The sequence below is a fragment of the Schistocerca piceifrons genome, chromosome 9 (assembly GCF_021461385.2).
Source record: "Schistocerca piceifrons isolate TAMUIC-IGC-003096 chromosome 9, iqSchPice1.1, whole genome shotgun sequence".
NCBI classification, from domain to species: domain Eukaryota; kingdom Metazoa; phylum Arthropoda; class Insecta; order Orthoptera; family Acrididae; genus Schistocerca; species Schistocerca piceifrons.
Genome location: NC_060146.1, coordinates 65,740,125 through 65,758,332, shown reverse-complemented (window position 1 = coordinate 65,758,332; position 18,208 = coordinate 65,740,125). Strand labels below are relative to the sequence as shown.

The 18,208-nt window shown below is 40.0% G+C and overlaps 1 protein-coding gene across 3 annotated transcripts in view; it reads right to left on the bottom strand.

Annotated features, from left to right (window-relative positions):
* LOC124716962 overlaps positions 1 to 18,208 on the bottom strand; it is a 238,022-nt gene that overhangs the window by 139,964 nt on the left and 79,850 nt on the right. For all 3 annotated transcript variants that reach the window (XR_007005686.1, XM_047243560.1, XM_047243561.1), the window contains exon 3: positions 16,519 to 16,767. Coding sequence is in view for 2 of the 3 variants with exons in the window: in XM_047243560.1 (XP_047099516.1) it covers positions 16,519 to 16,767 (249 nt within the window). In the remaining variant the exon portion in view is untranslated. The remainder of the gene's footprint in view (positions 1 to 16,518; positions 16,768 to 18,208) is intronic.

Genomic DNA, 18,208 nt, shown 5'->3' with positions numbered 1-18,208 from the left:
GCTCTGAGCACTATGGGACTTAACATCTATGGTCATCAGTCCCATAGAACTTAGAACTACTTAAACCTAACTAACCTAAGGACATCACACAACACCCAGTCATCACGAGGCAGAGAAAATCCCTGACACCGCCGGGAATCGAACCCGGGAACCCGGGCGCGAGAAGCGAGAACGCTTCCGCACGACCACGAGCTGCGGACCTCTGTACAAATTGTAAATAGCAGGGAGCGAAAAGCTCTGTACAAATTGTAAATAGCTTTTCGCTCCCTGTATTTTACCCCTGCCACCATTAGAATTTAAAAGAGAGTATTCCAGTCAACATTCTCAAAAGCTTTTTCTAAGTCTACAAATGCTAGAAATGTAGGTTTGCCTTTCCATAATCTTTCTTCTACGATAAGTCGTAACGTCAGTATTGCCTCACGTGTTCTAATGTTTCTACGGAATCCAAACTGATTTTCCCCAAGATTGGCTTCTACTAGTTTTTCCATTCGTCTGTAAAGAATTCGCGTTAGTATTTTGCAGCTGTGGCTTATTAAACTGATTGTTCCGTAATTTTCACATCTTTCAACGCCTGCTGTGTGTGGGATTGGAATTATTATATTCTTCTTGAAGTCTGAGGGTATTTCGCCTTTCTCATACATCTTGCTCACCAGATGGTAGAGTTTAGTCAGGACTGGCTCTCCCAAAGCTGTCAGTACTTCTAATGGAATGTTGTCTACTCCCGGGGCCTTGTTTCGACTTAGGTCTTTCAGTGATCTGTCAAACTCTTCACGCAGTATTGTATCTCCCATTTCGTCTTCATCTACATTCTCTTCCATTTCCAGAATATTGTCCTCAAGTACGTCGCCCCTGTATCGATCCTCTATATACTTCTTCCACCTTTCTGACTGATGATAACCATTAAATGTATTATCTCACCACAAAGCTTCTCTCCTCTCCTTTCACAATAAACGTTTTCTACACTTCAAATTTTCTTTCATGAGACAGAAATGACATGATTTTCCTGCGTGTCCAGAGATGAACAAACAAGCTATTAAGCTGACGGTCATAATCTTTTTGCCCTTCAGTGTATCTTGTGGCAGTGTAACTCATATTGCACCAATTACCGAGACTATTTTTATCGTGTATTTGGGAATGTAACCGCTTAGCAACTTGCAACAAACTTTACACATAATTTCAAGCCACCAGAAACTTTTTTTGGCCTTATTTGGCACAGAATAATGAAAGGAAAGAAGTTTATCGCTTACTAGGTTTTCAGTGTCCATGTAATAAAAGTTCAACATCATAACGTTTTAATTTTCTATTACTTCTTTCCTGCTATTTCTACTCCCGACACATTTTTCAGACAATACCCACATATACCACTGAATGTATCTGCAAAATTATATCATTGTACGAGACATAGATCAGGAGATACGATGCCATAAACATTGAGATGTGTGAAAAACTGTTTAATACATGGCAGTTCGGTTCCTTAAATACTAAGGTGCGGGTGTGTTACTGTCAAGAACCTAAATATTTACACTTTTGCAATAAATTCCATACCTTAAAGAACTTAGAAAAAATCCTCTATGAATTTGACCCTAAAGATTTAAATTTTGAACAGGTAATTTATCACAAAATGTTGCAAACCATTTCAAAACATAGGTAAACATAGGATTTTCTACATCTAACAAACGCCAACATCAGGTAATGTAGTTCAGCAGGTGACTTTGACCCATTTTCTGGTGCTATTATGTACAATATAACACGTCAGGACACTCCTGTTGTACTGGGAAGAAACTCGCAACTCCAGGTATTCGGAACACACAACACACACACAACAGTAGTAGCCACACTTACATACAACACATGACACTCATTTGGAAACAGAACAAAACGTTAAAGTATTCTACCAACTAAATAAAAGTCTGAAATGCAGGAAGAACTGGAAACATATAGACAATACACAAAAATATGAAGACTGAACGAAAAATTGTAAACTGATTCACCAAATATTGTAAGATGTGTCGATAGTGTTTTTAAGTAAATCGAAATTAAAACAATAGCGAGTAGTAAAAGTGATTATGCAGTTGTTATATAGGCAAATAAAGTTCTTTACATTGCTAAAACTTTAGTGAGAAAATAAGTTTTAAGCTTTACGATCTACAGCAGTGGTAGTCAACCTGATCGATGCCGCCCACGAGTGAGCGATCCAGCTTTCATGGTGGGCGGCAGGCAGTAGGGGTTTTAAAAACATTTTCATTAGATTTTCCTAAAATTTTGATATAGCATTTGATATGTAATTACTTTTATTATTATTATTATTATTAAAATTATTATGTGCTTTAACTTGCTCAAACTCTGCTAAACGAATTTTATATAGTAAAATTACTGACCTTCTTTATAAATAGCCAATATTGGCCTTTCAGAAAATTTAACTACTAACAGAGATACAGAAGTTGCTGGTAGGTAAAAAAGGATGACCACATCTGATCCAGAAAATGACGATATCTCTATCTCTGATCTGTTTACGTGTTTTTAATTTTTTTGTCTTGAACATCTGTTTCTCGCGTCTGGTTTGTTTACGTTTCTGTTAACCACGTACGAAAACAAAGTGTGTAAGTGATGATTAGCACGTGCGAATTCCTGTGTAACAGGATATTCAGAGCTACGTAAGTAAATTTACCCTCACATTTTTCTGTATCTGCATGACATAGAACGTCGGTAGCAATATTTTTTTCAATTTTGTATTACAACGAAATTTTGCGACGTTGCAGTAGAACACGTGAAGTAACAATCACATTTAAGTGACCGTAAAAGGTTCCTATGACACTGCATTCTCTGCCATTAGCACAGACGTTTTTTTTTTTTATAAAGAATGAAGGAACTTAGTATATCAAGTTTGAAATTGTCCCGGAAATATAATTTGATGTACATCTCGAAAGGGAAATAATTCAAATTAACGATGAAGTCATAGAGAAAGTTCAGTAAATTTTTGTATTTAGAGCACCTGAAGACGACCAGAAAGATAGAGAATGAAATAAACTAAAAGGAATAGTATGATTCGGAATGTTTTTGGTAAACTAAGTAAGGTTTCCTAAACCAAGATTTCGAGGTGTGTCAAAAGGGAAGGTGTGTATAAACAGTTTTGACTTACAGCAGTGAGACTTTGACTTTTTGCAGTGCGACAGCCGTTCAAAAACTGAGGTTTTTCAGCGAGCAATAGAGAGATGTGTGATGTAAATTACCCAGAGAGACAGAAAAACGAACAAATAAGTCAGCTGAACCGGTTAAAGGGGAAGACGTTATTATGAGCCTTTCGAAAATGAAATGGCGCTAGACGCTGAGATGATGATGTTTGGTTTGTGGGGCGCTCAGCTGTGCAGCTGTCAGCGCCCGTACAAATTCCAACCTTTGCTCAGTCCAATTTCGCCACTTTCATGAATGATGATGGAATAATGAGGACAACACAAATCATCTCGAGGCAAGTGAAAAATCCCTGACCCCGCCGGGAATCGAATCCGGGACCCTCACTCGGGAAGTGAGAACGCGACCGCAAGACCACGAGCCATGAGGAGATGAGTGGATTAGATGAGATTATGAACAGCTCAGAAGAGTTAGGAATAAGTTTATTTGAAGACTGGAATGCGGTGAAGAGTGTAGAGCAGGCTTGCATACAGCTTGATAGTAATGATACTAATGAATGCATCAGCAATGCACTTGGCTACGTAAATTCAGTCTGAAACATCTCAAGTGCAGGATAAATAAAAAAAAAAGGTCAAGTGCGAATACGTTCTTAATTATGTAGGCCGGCCGGAGTGGCCGAGCGGTTCTAGGCGCTTCAGTCTGGAACCGCACGACCGCTACGGTCGCAGGTTCGAATCCTGCCTCGGGCATGGATGTGTGTGATGTCCTTAGGTTATTTAGGTTTAAGTAGTTCTAAGTTCTAGGGGACTGATGACCTCAGATGTTAAGTCCAATAGTGCTCAGAGCCATTTGCACCATTTTGGTTATGTGCACTACTGGCCATTAAAATTGCTACACCACGATGATGATGTGCTACAGACGCGAAATTTAACCAACAGGTGGCGACACCTACAACGTGCTGACATGAGGAAAGTTTCCAACCGATTTCTCATACACATACAGCAGTTGACCGGCGTTGCCTGGTGAAACGTTCTTGTGATGCCTCGTGTAAGGAGGAGAAAAGGGTACCATCACGTTTCCGACTTTGATAAAGGTCGGATTGTAGCCTATCGCGATTGCGGTTTATCGTATCGCGACATTCCTGCTCGCGTTGGTCGAGATCCAATGACTTTAAGCAGAATATGGAATCGGTGGGTTCAGGAGGGTAATACGGAACGCCGTGCTGCATCCCAAGGGCCTCGTATCACTAGCAGTCGAGATGACAGGCGTCTTATCCGCATGACTGTAACGGATCGTGCAGCCACATCTCGATCCCTGAGTCAACAGCTGGGGACGTTTGCACGACAACAAGCATCTGAACTAACAGTTGGACGACGTTTGCAGCAACACGCACTATCAGCTCGGAGACCGTGGCTGCGGCTGCCCTTGACGCTGCATCACAGACAGGAGCGCCTGCGATGGCGTACTCAACGACGAACCTGGGTGCACGAATGGCAAAACGTCATGTTTTCGGACGAATTCAGGTTCTGTTTACAGCATAATGATGGTCGCATCCGTGTTTGGCGACATCGCGGTGGACGCACAATGGAAGCGTGCCATACTGGCGTATCACCTGGCGTGATGGTATGGGGTGCCATTGGCTACACGTTTCGGTCACCTCTTGTTCCCATTGACGGCAATTTGAACAGTGGACGTTATATTTCAGATGTGTTACGACCCGTGGCTCTACCATTCATTCGATCCCTGCGAAACCCTACATTTCAGCAGGATAATGCACGGCCGCATGTTGCAGGTCCTGTATGGGCCTTTCTGGATACAGAAAATGTCAGACTGCTGCCCTTGGCAGCACATTCTCCAGATCTCTCACCAATTGAAAACGTCTGGTCAATGGTGGCCGAGCAACTGGCTCGTCACAATACGCCAGTCACTACTCTTGATGAACTGTGTATCGTGTCGAAGCTGCATGGGCAGCTGTACCTGTACACGCCATCCAAGCTCTGTTTGACTCAGTGACCAGGCGTATCGAGGTCGTTATTACGGCCAGAGGTGGTTGTTCTGGGTACTGATTTCCCAGGATCTATTCACCCAAATTGCGTGAAACTGTAATCACATGCCAGTTATAGTACAGTATATTTGTCCAATGAATACCCGTTTATCACCTGCATTTCTTCTTGGTGTAGCAATTTTAATGGCCAGTAGTGTGTATAGATAATTCCTGTATAGATTTTGATGGGTGAGTCTGCAATTGTCAAAATACACTGACAGAAAATAACGCAACACCAAGGGGTTGTGCGACATACACGAAACTTGGTAGGCGTGTTTCTGTACCTGAAAGAGGGTGTCTATTAAAATTTCGGGGTCGCATAAGGGTGCCGCTGTGAGGATGCTAATCAGATTTGCTTCAAACACACGCTGTAACGCTCACGAACGTTAGTTACATTTGATTCTGAAGGTCGTGAGTTGATGTAAGTCAAGAATGCCTTTAAGGCGGCTAACGCTGTTGTCAACACATCACTGAGATTTAACGGGGGGCCGGCCGGTGTGGCCGTGCGGTTCTAGGCGCTTCAGTGTGGAACCGCGTGACCGCTACGGTCGCAGGTTCGAATCCTGCCTCGGGCATGGATGTGTGTGATGTCCTTAGGTTAGTTAGGTTTAAGTAGTTCTTAGTTCTAGGGGACTGATGACCTCAGAAGTTAAGTCGCATAGTGCTCAGAGCCATTTGAACCATTTAACGGGGAGGTGTATTAGGGCTACGAGAAGCTGCTATGTTCCTTCTGCGATACTGCAGAAAGACTTGGCACGGACGTAACCACTGTACGTGTTTGCTGGCAGCTGGTGGTCACGACAATGTACGGTCGCAGGTGGTGCAGGCTCCGGATGACCACGTATCACCACTGAGAGGGAAGGTCATCGTGCTCGGCTTGTTGCCTTGGCGCATAGCAGCAATTTGAGCACCAGTGATCACCACAGTGACACAACGAACTGTTACAAATTGTTTACTTCAAGGCATTCCCTGGGTGATCTCAACTCCGGAAGGCGCAAGGGATTAACACAAGTACGCATCTATTCTTGGGCAAAAAGGCCGGACAGTGTGCAAAACCAAGGTATTTCTGCGATTTCAACCTGTTGTGCTTCTGATCATTAGTATTAAAATACCTGTTTTGAGAATTTGGTAAATAAAGCAATGTATACTTTAAAGTAGTGAATTCTGATGGTGAGAGAAACAACTGTCAAAATCTACACCTCTGTTGTCTTTAAGGACTATAACGCTGCTGCAAGTTATAATATTTGGCATTAATTTACGTGCAGGTTCGCATGCTGCAGTTATGCAAGCCAGCCATAAAAGCGTTAGTTTTGGTTTTGCTTGAAGCTTACTATTCAGCATAGAACAATCAGTTGTTGAAGTTATTTCTGCTACAAATCGTCAAGTTATCTGATACTTCAATCGTACGTCCCAATCTGGGTGAATTTTAAATCTAGATTACTCGTTTCCTAGAGGTCTTTTTTTCGTTTCCATTCGCAAAAAAATCATAGCTTTGCTAGCTTTCTCTTGTCAGTCTTTATGAATGTTTTTTGCAGTGCGAAAAACAGTTGCTACAGCTTCATGCTGCATGCACAACCATGGAAACCATCTCTTCCAACACATTTCGCATAACACAAGAGAAATATCAAAACACAAAAAAGAGAAAAAACCATTCCAAACATTTCTTACCAAAAATTCTGAGTCATCATGCTGGTACTAGGTTTCTCCTTCTTCTTCTTGTGAAAAATGGGATCTTATCAAAATAAAAAAGTGAAAAAGCACATACACTTTCAAAGGCAACATTTCAATAAAAAACTATCCGTATTTTCTAAAAAAAAATTCGCTCTTGCAAGCGATAAACAGAACAAAAATACTATTTCGTGTGTAAAAACAAGGTTCGTTGGTATTTTGACGAATTCAGGTTTTGTGTTTTGTTTCTTCTCGAAAAAAATGTATTAATTTTCGTCTTTTTGTGCCATACTATCTTCTTTTGCTTTTGTTTACCATTACTGCGTAGCGTAGTCTTTTCAGTTGTTACTGTAGTGTTGTCGTCGGTCAGCGAGCAGCAGTTCTCTTGAAAATGGTCTCTGTATGGGGTACATTTGGTGGACCGTTCATTGTTATATTGCCATGAGTAAAACTGGATTATTGCAGATACACAGAAACTATCGCCCACGAAACAAGTTTCGCACTTTTTCATTGGGATGAAGTCTAGTTACACATGTTCAACATTTTCTTGCGTCTCAGTTTGCATAGGCGATAGTTCATGTGTATCTGGAAAGGTTCCGTTAGGGTTGGCATTTGCGTATCAGTTTTAGCGACAAGGAGGGGAAAGGATGAAGGGTACAACACATCCTGCCATTCCATAGCATTCATTAAATGCAATTAGAGAAAAGCTTGAACAAATGACGGGACAAAAAAAGTAACAGATGACAAAGCATTAAAGTTAAACACTTTTCGTATTAATGTTTGCTGTAAGTAGAACCTCAAGCCCGATTACAGTAATTTAAATGTGTGCTAAGGAAAGGCATTTTCTCATGGTCTCAGCTTTAATGAGTTTCCAGTCCGATTACCTATTTTGTAATTTCTTTAACAGTTACTCTTATGCTCTTCTAATCAGAGCTTTTTGAAAATTTCTAAGTGACTTGCACAAAAGCTAACGTAAAGCGCGATAAAACCAGAAATGATATGTAATATTCAGGAAAGGTGTCATGTGGTTTCAACAATCTTCTTACACGGTTGAAAGCGTTACAAAGCTTTTAGCTGAAGTGTATGTAGCCATTACTTTTAGCAGCTGTTTTTCGGTTTACTTTTTGGGCAACCAAATAAATATCTGCGATGGCTCAGTATCGTTGACTTGCCTGTCCTCCTACATGTGTAAGATAACTGCCTACTAGAGTGTGCAGTGTTCCTATGGCAATACCGAACTGCTAACAAAATTGTAGAAATGTTTTAAGTGCTACTACTCAATTTCTAGATTTTAGAACATCTTGTTTATTCAGAAAAAATGTTTTGTTAGACACTGGAGAAGCTTTCGACCATGAGCTTTTGGGTGTGTTTTGACGATTGGTAGGCTTATAAAACGGGTGTTTGGTAAAATTCTTAGAAAAGAGAAGATAAAAATGGAATCCTCGACAAAAGCTGGAAGGTTTCATCGGAATAGTAAAACATGGACATCCTTCGAACCCTTGTCAAGGAACTCTCTCAAGTCTCATTCATTTCTGGTTTTGGCCAAAACATTTTTATTGACCACAAAAATGCCATGTCCCAAGTACATGAAAATGCGTTTCTGTTTTTTTTCTCATGATCTTTTGTAGAAAAAATAAAATTTATCAGTGATAAATATTTATATACAAGCCAAAAACAATTTAACAAAGTTATTGTATTTCAAAAAGATTATTGCACTTCGCTAAAATGATCTTACATAATGTGTAAAGTATACGATTAAATGACCTGAACATTAGGAAATGTAATGAGGTCGAATTAAACAAAATTTGTCAGTGTTTTAATAAACATGTACATAGACATACTTTTTTTAGCACACAGCGTTACGTTTTTTGGTACTTGGAAATGCAATTCATTCTACTACTGTTATACATGTGTTCCAACAGTCATTTCACAGGACAGAGTTTTTGACAGTCATTCCAGATCTTCCATGTTATTCCTTCACTTTCCTTGGGCACGTCCAGAGATTGTACTGACTCGAATAATAGTTACACGTAGAAAAAAAGAATCTTTCGTGACACATCCTATCCGTAATAAAAAGTAATTTACGATTTATGCTGATGTGTTGTACAATGAAATACGTTCAGAACATTCTAATATCACTAATGTCGGAGGGGACATTTTGAAATAAAGAAGAATTCCTCACATTTAGGCACATTTATTGACGAAGTGGAGCGAGACTTATCTTCAAAACAGAAAGTATTAAATGTATGTATATTTCAGCCAAAATATTGTCTCTTCATCCGAGATTTCAAAAATTTAGCTCTCTGGCAATATTTTTTCCGACATCCGTCCAGCAACACACGTCGTTCCTTTTCATATTTCTGCAGGACCCGGAAATTCGAGAAAGAGAAGTCATTAGACAGTATATATATACGTATATAAAAAGAGAGAACATTCAAAATACACAGCCTAATCGTAAGAGTTGATTAGTTAAGCACTATTAACAGTTGACAACAAACATATACTGCTGCAGTCTTCTTCTAAGATAAAAAGAAATTCTGACTAAATATTTCATCTGCAGCGGTGTACTTATCGTTTAAGGTGACACATCCCGAACTATTCAGCTGCCTTTTTTTTTGCCTTCCCTCGTACACACAGGCACACGCGATTTTCAGCGTTTCGTTGCCCCAAAGATGTTTCATTTGCCATTAGCTGGCCACGTGAAGGCGGAGCAACAAATCTCATAGGTCTGTTTTTCCTTTTTTGAGTTTCATTTTTTTTTTGTTCAAAAAGATTGTCCAGAAGAAGTGGCAGAGTGGCCGCAAGGTGTGGGTCGTGCCATGCAAGTTTTCGAGGTCCCGCCTTCGGTTTCTATTGCGGCGGCACGCTTAGGGATGGAGAAGAGAAGGGGTTTAGTAGAATAGCGGGCCGTAGCGAGATGGTCGGCCTGAAATACAGAGGGCAGAAAAAAAAAAAAATAGATCACTCAGTTGGCTTCGATGACCGCGTGCGCACGCTCCTTCCTGAAAATTCCACAACACAGAAAGACAAAAAAATGATAAAAAGAGACAAGCGAAACACTACACCATCCTTCTACCAAAAAATGAAAAAAAGTGTCTGAATCTTTCATATGATGACATATCTTTTTAAAATTATGTATATTAACAGGGCTATTCAAACAGAAAGTGCAGTTTTCATAATTTTATTTCTCACAAACTACGGTAATGGTTGTGAAAATTGCGATAACTGGAAGCAGGGGAAACCGCAAAATTGTGAAGAACAGTTTGCCAGCTTGCAGTTTACACATGTTTTAACCCCCCCCCCCCCTCTACACCCTCGTTTTTGTTTATGTATGTACGTATGGCTCATCTCAAAAACTTCTTTAGGGTTTATGATACTATTATTACTAATAAATAGAACGAGCCACGAGGAAGGTTTGTGCATACAATGTACTAGCTTACTGCTCGCTGCTTCGCTCACGTTTGCATAGTAGTTACAACAAAAACAATTTTACAAACTTACACTGACGGAAAAAAATCTCAACAGAAGAAGGAGTTGTGAGACGTAAACGAAAAGTTGGTAGGTGTGTGTGTTTCTAGATCTGAAAGATGTATATTCAAATTTCGCGCCCGTCGCTTAAGAGTGGTGCGTGATAGGCACACTGAAACTACACCCGGAGTTATGATTTCCTATGACAACAGGAACATTCTAATGCTTATCCTACGTACACTGACTGCAAAATTATACTTCAATCTTGTGATTCGAACTGTCTTTCAATTTTTAATTTTTTTTAAATTTGACCGATGAAATACCAGTTTTCATTGATGTAGCTTTAAAAATGAGTGGTTACATAATTATGATTTATTTAAAAAAACTTTCAGTGTATTTCATCGTCTTAAGGCTTGAATTTCCAAACATTCTAAAACACACATTTTTAATTTCTGACAGAGAAACCGAATACCAATTTTCGTAGTTTTAGCCTAGTAGCAATATATTTTCAAGAAAACCTTTCATCCCATAGTTCACCACCTTAGGAGTGGCATTTAGAAAAATCCCTTCTTGAAGGATGTAAGCAGTGTAAGAGCAACAGCCTCTCCAAATTTGAATTTCCTATTCTTAGCGATTTTGGCTGTGCGATGATGAGTCTGTCAGAACATTTTCTTTTATATATATATATATATATATATATATATATATATATATATATATATAGAGAGAGAGAGAGAGAGAGAGAGAGAGACATCATTAATGGCAGTGATGGATGTGTATTGCTACCTACATTATAATAATTTTGGCCGCGCAGGGTAGCCGCGTGGCCTCAGGCTTCTTGTCACGGTCCGCGTCCCCCCCCCCTCCCCACCAATCTCATAAGAGACCTGTGAACATGAGTGTTGTCATCTTGGAAGGTGGCAATGCCGACAACATCATCAAGATTGGAAGAAAAGGCAAAACTTGTTTACTGAGAGTGATGAAACAAACATCCTGACTCATGTACATGGTAACCTACTTAAGTGGCCAAATGTCATGGTACGAAAAACACACCCAGGATATCACAGAACCGCGTCTGGTCTGAACTACACCACCCAAACCCTGCCCTGCAGGTTAAACGCCCCATTGGTCCATCGGTGCACTTGACCCGTGGCACTATTTGAAAAGAGACAAAATTGCGACCTGTCGGACCACACTACACACCTGCAGTCAGCTACTGTCCATTTCCCGTGCAGTCTGGTGCACTGAAAGCATGCAGCTTCACGTGCCACTGCGATCAAAGGCCCGCTAGCGAGTTATCAGACTCCAAATGTCCGTCGCCTACTGCTCCTTTCGTAATATCTGTTCAGAAACTAGTCGAGATGGACCTGTACTCACCGAAAACAAACAGTCCCATCGTTTTGAAACATCTTATCATTAACAAGGGGAGACACCCATACCTGGTCCGTGTCGGTTACGATGTTTTTGTGGCCGCTCTTGTTATCCCTTGTTACATGGCTGGGAGTTGTACACCATTCCTTGCAGACACGTAGGACAGACCGTGTCGGTTCACCAGTTGATTGGATACTTTCATTTAATACCATGGCACATAATGATGACTATATTTGATCAATAAAGTGAAGTTGTAGTACTCTCTGTGTCTTTGGTAGTTTCTGATGAAAAAAAATTTGAAATCTGTCCTCCTTATAGAATAGCCCTGTATCTTATGAGGCTACTACTACTTGTGGCTGCCTACGTGCATAGTGTCTCATTATGAAATTTTTTTACTATTTTTCTTTTCATAATTGAAATGGTTAAATAAGTTGTCACTTATTTATAATATTACTCACAAGAACCATCACATTATTCTCCGCTTTCAGAAACCACATTTCTGGAAACAAAAGGTGGATATTTTGTCATATTTGACCTCTCTATCCTCTTCATGTAGCACCTTTACCGATATTTACGAATCCTGTGTGTTAAAGTGCTAGTGGTAGAGCAGTCGATTTTCTTTCACATAGCTGAAAACTTTATGCAAGAGCTTTTAAAATTACGAGAAAAATTGCATGAATTCTATCATTAAGAAGAAGATCACTTTATTATTTGAAGCTCTAGTGAAGTTTAACCCAAACAGTTTTGTTTGTTCTTTTACTGTCTGATGTTTCAGTTTTGGGAAGATTATCCTATATACCCAACTCAGATATAATGTATTCTAATCAATAAAATATAGTTGGTGTGGGGGAGGAAGTATGAGTCAGACAATCTGTATATTATGCAAAATCTTTTGGTATTAGATAAGAAAGACTGCCAGTATAAACAGATTTGACTCTTTTGTTTACTCGTGAAATATCTTTGTCAGTAAATTATCATGATTGCTCAAGAATAACGAAGCGAAACATGAGTGCCGGAATGAGCAGAAAGATAGTGATTTTTTAAATAAAGGAACATTATTGCGCAGCAAATACATTTTTGGTCTATAGATAACTAGTTAATGGTCCTCAGAGCCGCAGCCTCTCTTCGTTTAAACTAGTTTGCTCACTGATGCTGACTCAAAATAATGCGGACCAAATGGATTTTTTTTATCATTAGCAAAAATGTTCCATACCTTTCTGATCATTTTCATGAAATTACAACACGCTACAGATAATTATTTTGGATTTTTACTTTTTCAGATACTTTTGAATCATTCAATATGTCAAACTGTTAGAACTGTCCTGTGTAAATGTTTTGCTTTTTTTGGATTCCCACTGAGCTTGAAAGGAAGAATACTAATAGACAAAAAAATGTAATGGGCAAAGAAAAATTCTGTGAAATTAATTTATGAGAGGGGAATCAAGCGGACGAAAAATGAAAATAGCTCAGATTGAGAGAGCGATAATTAGGCATGTAGAAGGTGTGAATACATTTTTGCTTAATATATTGGAAAAACACGTACATGGGCAAGTCCTGTCTTGTGTCGCCATTGGAGATCTTAAGAAGAGAAATATGAATTTGCAGTTCTGAATATTTCCGGGGCGCTGATGAATTCCCAGTTTCTATGCTATCTAATATGACATTCGAGTGGGTAAAGAAAGACTAGACTGTGTTAGAGGTAAATTTTTTTCGTATTCAGAAAGAGGAGTTATTCAGTGGGGGGATGTTTTCAGTTGATACGGATAGCCATCAAAGTTCATTATTAGAACAGCTGTATCATAACATCAGAGGCTTTGTTGCTACATGCAGTTCTTATTTGGAACGTTAGAGGATTAAAATGTCTCCATGTTGTGCAAGGTGTGGACACCAGTTCCACTGTGTGGAATATGAATACTGTGATGCTGAAAACATGCCTGTGCGAAGCTGGCTTATTTCATGTTTCAGTGCTGTCTAATGAATGGGCAAAAGAGTCGTGATTGTGTGAAAGGTGAAATTGGTTATTGTTCGGAATTGGATGATATAAAACGAAGAGGATTATCAGGAGGCACTTGTGATCTACAGAGTTCATTATTAGGGTCACTTCATCATAATGACAGAGTTTCGTTGCTGTATATAATATAAATTTGGCTGTATTAGGGAATGAAAATATCTCAGATTACTTTATGGGAGAGATGGGAATTACATGGATATTAAGACAAATCAATCGTTGTTTTATGGCTTTGGCTGCAGAGAAGAGGAATCTGAGTGCTGCGACGTTGGAAAACCGTGTATAGTAACCTGCTGTGTACAGGAAAGTGTAATGAAACGCAGAAAGATGTGGACAAAATTTTCCATTTGATGCATTGAAAGGCAGGCAGCTCCTCATAGAAATGGACAAATGCAACATAACGTCAATAAAAATAAACTAACTTGATAGTGTCCCTTTACGAGTCTACTGGAGAACATCTTGAGCAAATAACAACGTTTAAATATTTAGGGGTAATACAAGGAAGCCATGTGAAACAAGATAATCATATAAAACCAGTATTAGAGGAGGCGAATGGAAGATTTAGATTTATTGGAAGAGTGACAGGGGAGTATGATACACCTGTGAAGGAAATCACACACAAGAAGCTAAAACTAATTAGAGATTATTGATATACTGTGTGTTACAAAAAGGTACTGCCAAACTTTCAGGAAACTTTCCTCACACACAATAAAGAAAAGATGTTATGTGGACATGTCCGGAAACGCTTAATTTCCATTTTACAGCTCATTTTAGTTTCGTCAGTATGTACTGTACTTCCTCGATTCACCGCCAGTTGGCCCAATTGAAGGAAGGTAATGTTGACTTCGGTGCTTATGTTGACATGCGACTCATTGCTCTACAGTACTAGCATCAAGCACATCAGTACGTAGCAGCAACAGGTTAGTGTTCATCACGAACGTGGTTTTGCAGTCAGTGCAATGTTTACAAATGCGGAGTTGGCAGATGCCCATTTGATGTATGGATTAGCACGGGGCAATAGCTGTGGCGCAGTACGTTTGTATGGAGACAATTTTCCAGAACGTAGGTGTCCCGACAGGAAGACGTTCGAAGCAATTGATCGGCGTCTTAGGGAGCACGGAACATTCCAGCCTATGACTCGCAACTGGGGAAGACCTAGAACGACGAGGACACCTGCAATGGACGAGGCAATTCTTCGTGCAGTTGACGATAACCCTAATGTCGGCGTCAGAGAAGTTGCTCCTGTACAAGGTAACGTTGACCACGTCACTGTACGGAGAGTGCTACAGGAGAAACAATTGTTTCCGTACCATGTACAGCGCGTGCAGGCACTATCAGCAGCTGATTGACCTCCACGGGTACACTTCTGTGAATGGTTCATCCAACAATGTGTCAATCCTCATTTCAGTGCAAATGTTCTCTTTACGGATGAGGCTTCATTCCAACGTGATCAAATTGTAAATTTTCACAATCAACATGTGTGGGCTGACGAGAATCCGCACGCAATTGTGCAATCACGCCATCAACACAGATTTTCTGTGAACGTTTGAGCAGGCATTGTTGGTGATGTCTTGACTGGGCTCAATGGAGCACGTTATCATGATTTCATACGGGATACGCTACCTGTGCTGCTAGAACATGTGCCTTTACAAGTACGACACAACATCTGGTTCATGCACAATGGAGCTCCTGCACATTTCAGTCGAAGTGTTCGTACGCTTCTCAACAACAGATTCGGTGACCGATGGATTGGCAAAGGCGGACCAATTCCATGGCCTCCACGCTCTCCTGACCTCAACCCTCTTGACTTTCATTTATGGGGGCATTTGAAAGCTCTTGTTTACGCAACCCCGGTACCAAATGTAGAGACTCTTCGTGCTCGTATTGTGGACGGCTGTGATACAATACGCCCGTCTCCAGAGCTGCATCAGCGCATCAGGGTTTCCATGCGATGGAGGGTGGATGCATGTATCCTCGCTAACGGAGGACATTTTGAACATTTGCTGTAACAAAGTGTTAGAAGTCACGCTGGTATGTTCTGTTGCTGTGTCTTTCCATTCCATGGTTAATGTGATTTGAAGAGAAGTAATAAAATGAGCTCTAACATGGAAAGTAAGCGTTTCGGGACACATGTCCACATAACATATTTTCTTTCTTTGTGCGTGAGGAATGTTTCCTGAAAGTTTGGGCGTACCTTTTTGTAACACCCTGTAGTATTTCGACTTCTTATCAAATAGGCATGACAACGAACGAATTCATAGACACGTTGTTAGGATCGTATCAGGTGGGTTTGGCCTATAAGAAAGAGTACCGGAAATTTCCTGGAACTTAACAATGGGACTTCTCTGAAGAAAGACAACGCCGTTTCCGCGAAACCATGTTGAGGTAAAGTTAGAGAACGTATGTTCTAAGAACACTGCACTTCTATTGTGCTCCCACCATCGCGTGTCTTTGGTAAGTCTTGTGGCAATAAGATAAGAAGGAGTGAGGAACGTACAGAGGCATATAGACAGTCATTTTTCCTTCATGAATGGAATCGCATAGATAATGGATAGTAAGATGTATCCTCCACCACGCACTGTAGGGTGGCTAACAGAGTATATATGTAGATATAAATGTACTCCCTATTTGTGGGCTGTTTAATGTTACTGATGAGTGGAGCAGAAGGCCTGATTGTATAACAGCTAAAGATTGCGACCCACAGGATTCAGTATTAGGACCAGTATTAAGCTCGCTTTAACACAACACCCAAATTTTTGCTACTTTATCTGCTCTTTTTGTAGGACAACCGTAGCCCGCTAGGGCGCCAGCGCTCGGCTGGGACACGTACCGGGTCGGTACCTGTCGGAGGGCAACGGGTACAGGTTGCGTGGCGAGTAGCCGTAGATCTCCCTGGATACGGGCAGGTAGCGGTAGCCGGGCGTGGAGATGCGCTCTGCGGCGTGTGACGGCTCGTCGTAGATCGACTTGGGCGACAGCCAGGGCGCGCCCGGCAGGTCGGGGAAGTCGGAGAAGAGCGGCCGGAAGAGGCTGCGTGGGCGGTGCGACACGCGGTCCGGCGCGCGCATATCGTCCGTGCCTGCCGACAACAGCAAAACGACACACGTATACGGCACAGTGCACTCCTCGATACATAGCAAAATGACGCCCTACAAAACAATAAAATTTGCGAGAAGTACCTTTAACCGATACAGGTGTTCCTCAAGGTTGGGTTCTAGGACCACTGGTAAATAAACAGATTTCTGTACACTGTTTATTATTTAAATAATATCATCAGCTTACATGATATCAAGGTGTTACACTCGCAAAACTTATTGCATTGCAGTTAATTTAAATAATAATAATTATTGTAACACTAGAAGTAAGAGTAATAATAGTAGCAATTGAAGTATAAGAATGTATCGACTCTAGATATGCATATATCTAATGTTCTCTGAAACAGAAATGTTGGAGAGTACTCTAGCAGAGATAAATCCTCAAAAAATACAGATGTTCATCAAGATTCTAAATAAGGACCAATAGTAATTGTCAGACATTTTTATAAGCTTTCTGTTTTTTAACCAGATAAGTTTAGGATCATCAGACTAGGGTGCTATACCTTGAAAATTGATTGCAGTTCAGTTAAATAATGGTAACATTTATATTATAAACAACCAGGATCATCAGACTAGGGTGCTATACCTTGAAAATTGATTGCAGTTCAGTTACATAATGGTAATATTTATATTATAGGTATTCGTGTTACCATAGCACTACAGCAATATTGATAGTAATGAATTGAAAGAATAATTAGAAAACAGATTTGGATGTATGAAGGGTTATTTGGAATAACAGTACTGAGTGTGAGCAAAGAGGATTTCAAGCAGAGACACAGTCAGTTGACACAGTTATACCTCAAGGTTCAATGTTAGGACGGCTAACAATTGTCAGAGTTTTTTTTAAGTTATTTGTTTTTTCAATCACATAAGTTTAGGGTCATCAAGTCCCTTCTCACATCGAAGCATGATGCTACGCTTTCAACACTGTAATACAGTTGTATTAAATATTGCTAACATTTATTTTATAAATTACAGTAATATTGATAGTAATAAACTGAAAGTATAATCATGTCTGATACAATATTTTCTAGTTTGGACTCTGTACTGTAATTTCTAATATTACTTTTGGTGTGACATATGATGTATGAATTTCGATCCACTACTTTTAATAAAATAACACATATGAGAATAACGAACAGAATATGTCAATGAATATGGTACCAGTAGCTTAGTTAATGTTATCAACCACCCACAGATAAGATTCTAAACATCCTTGGTTACACCATAACAGCTGTGCTTGTTCTATGATACGGCAGATTTTTGTTTGTGTTGGCTAATGGACGTACTCATGTACATTATTGTATTGTTTTTGTGGCATATATGCAGAGAAATACCATGTACACCTGTCCACATGCACCAGCGATGTATTAGAAATGGCGATGGAAGCTTAAGATATGTATATACGAGAGCTTGTAGACAATT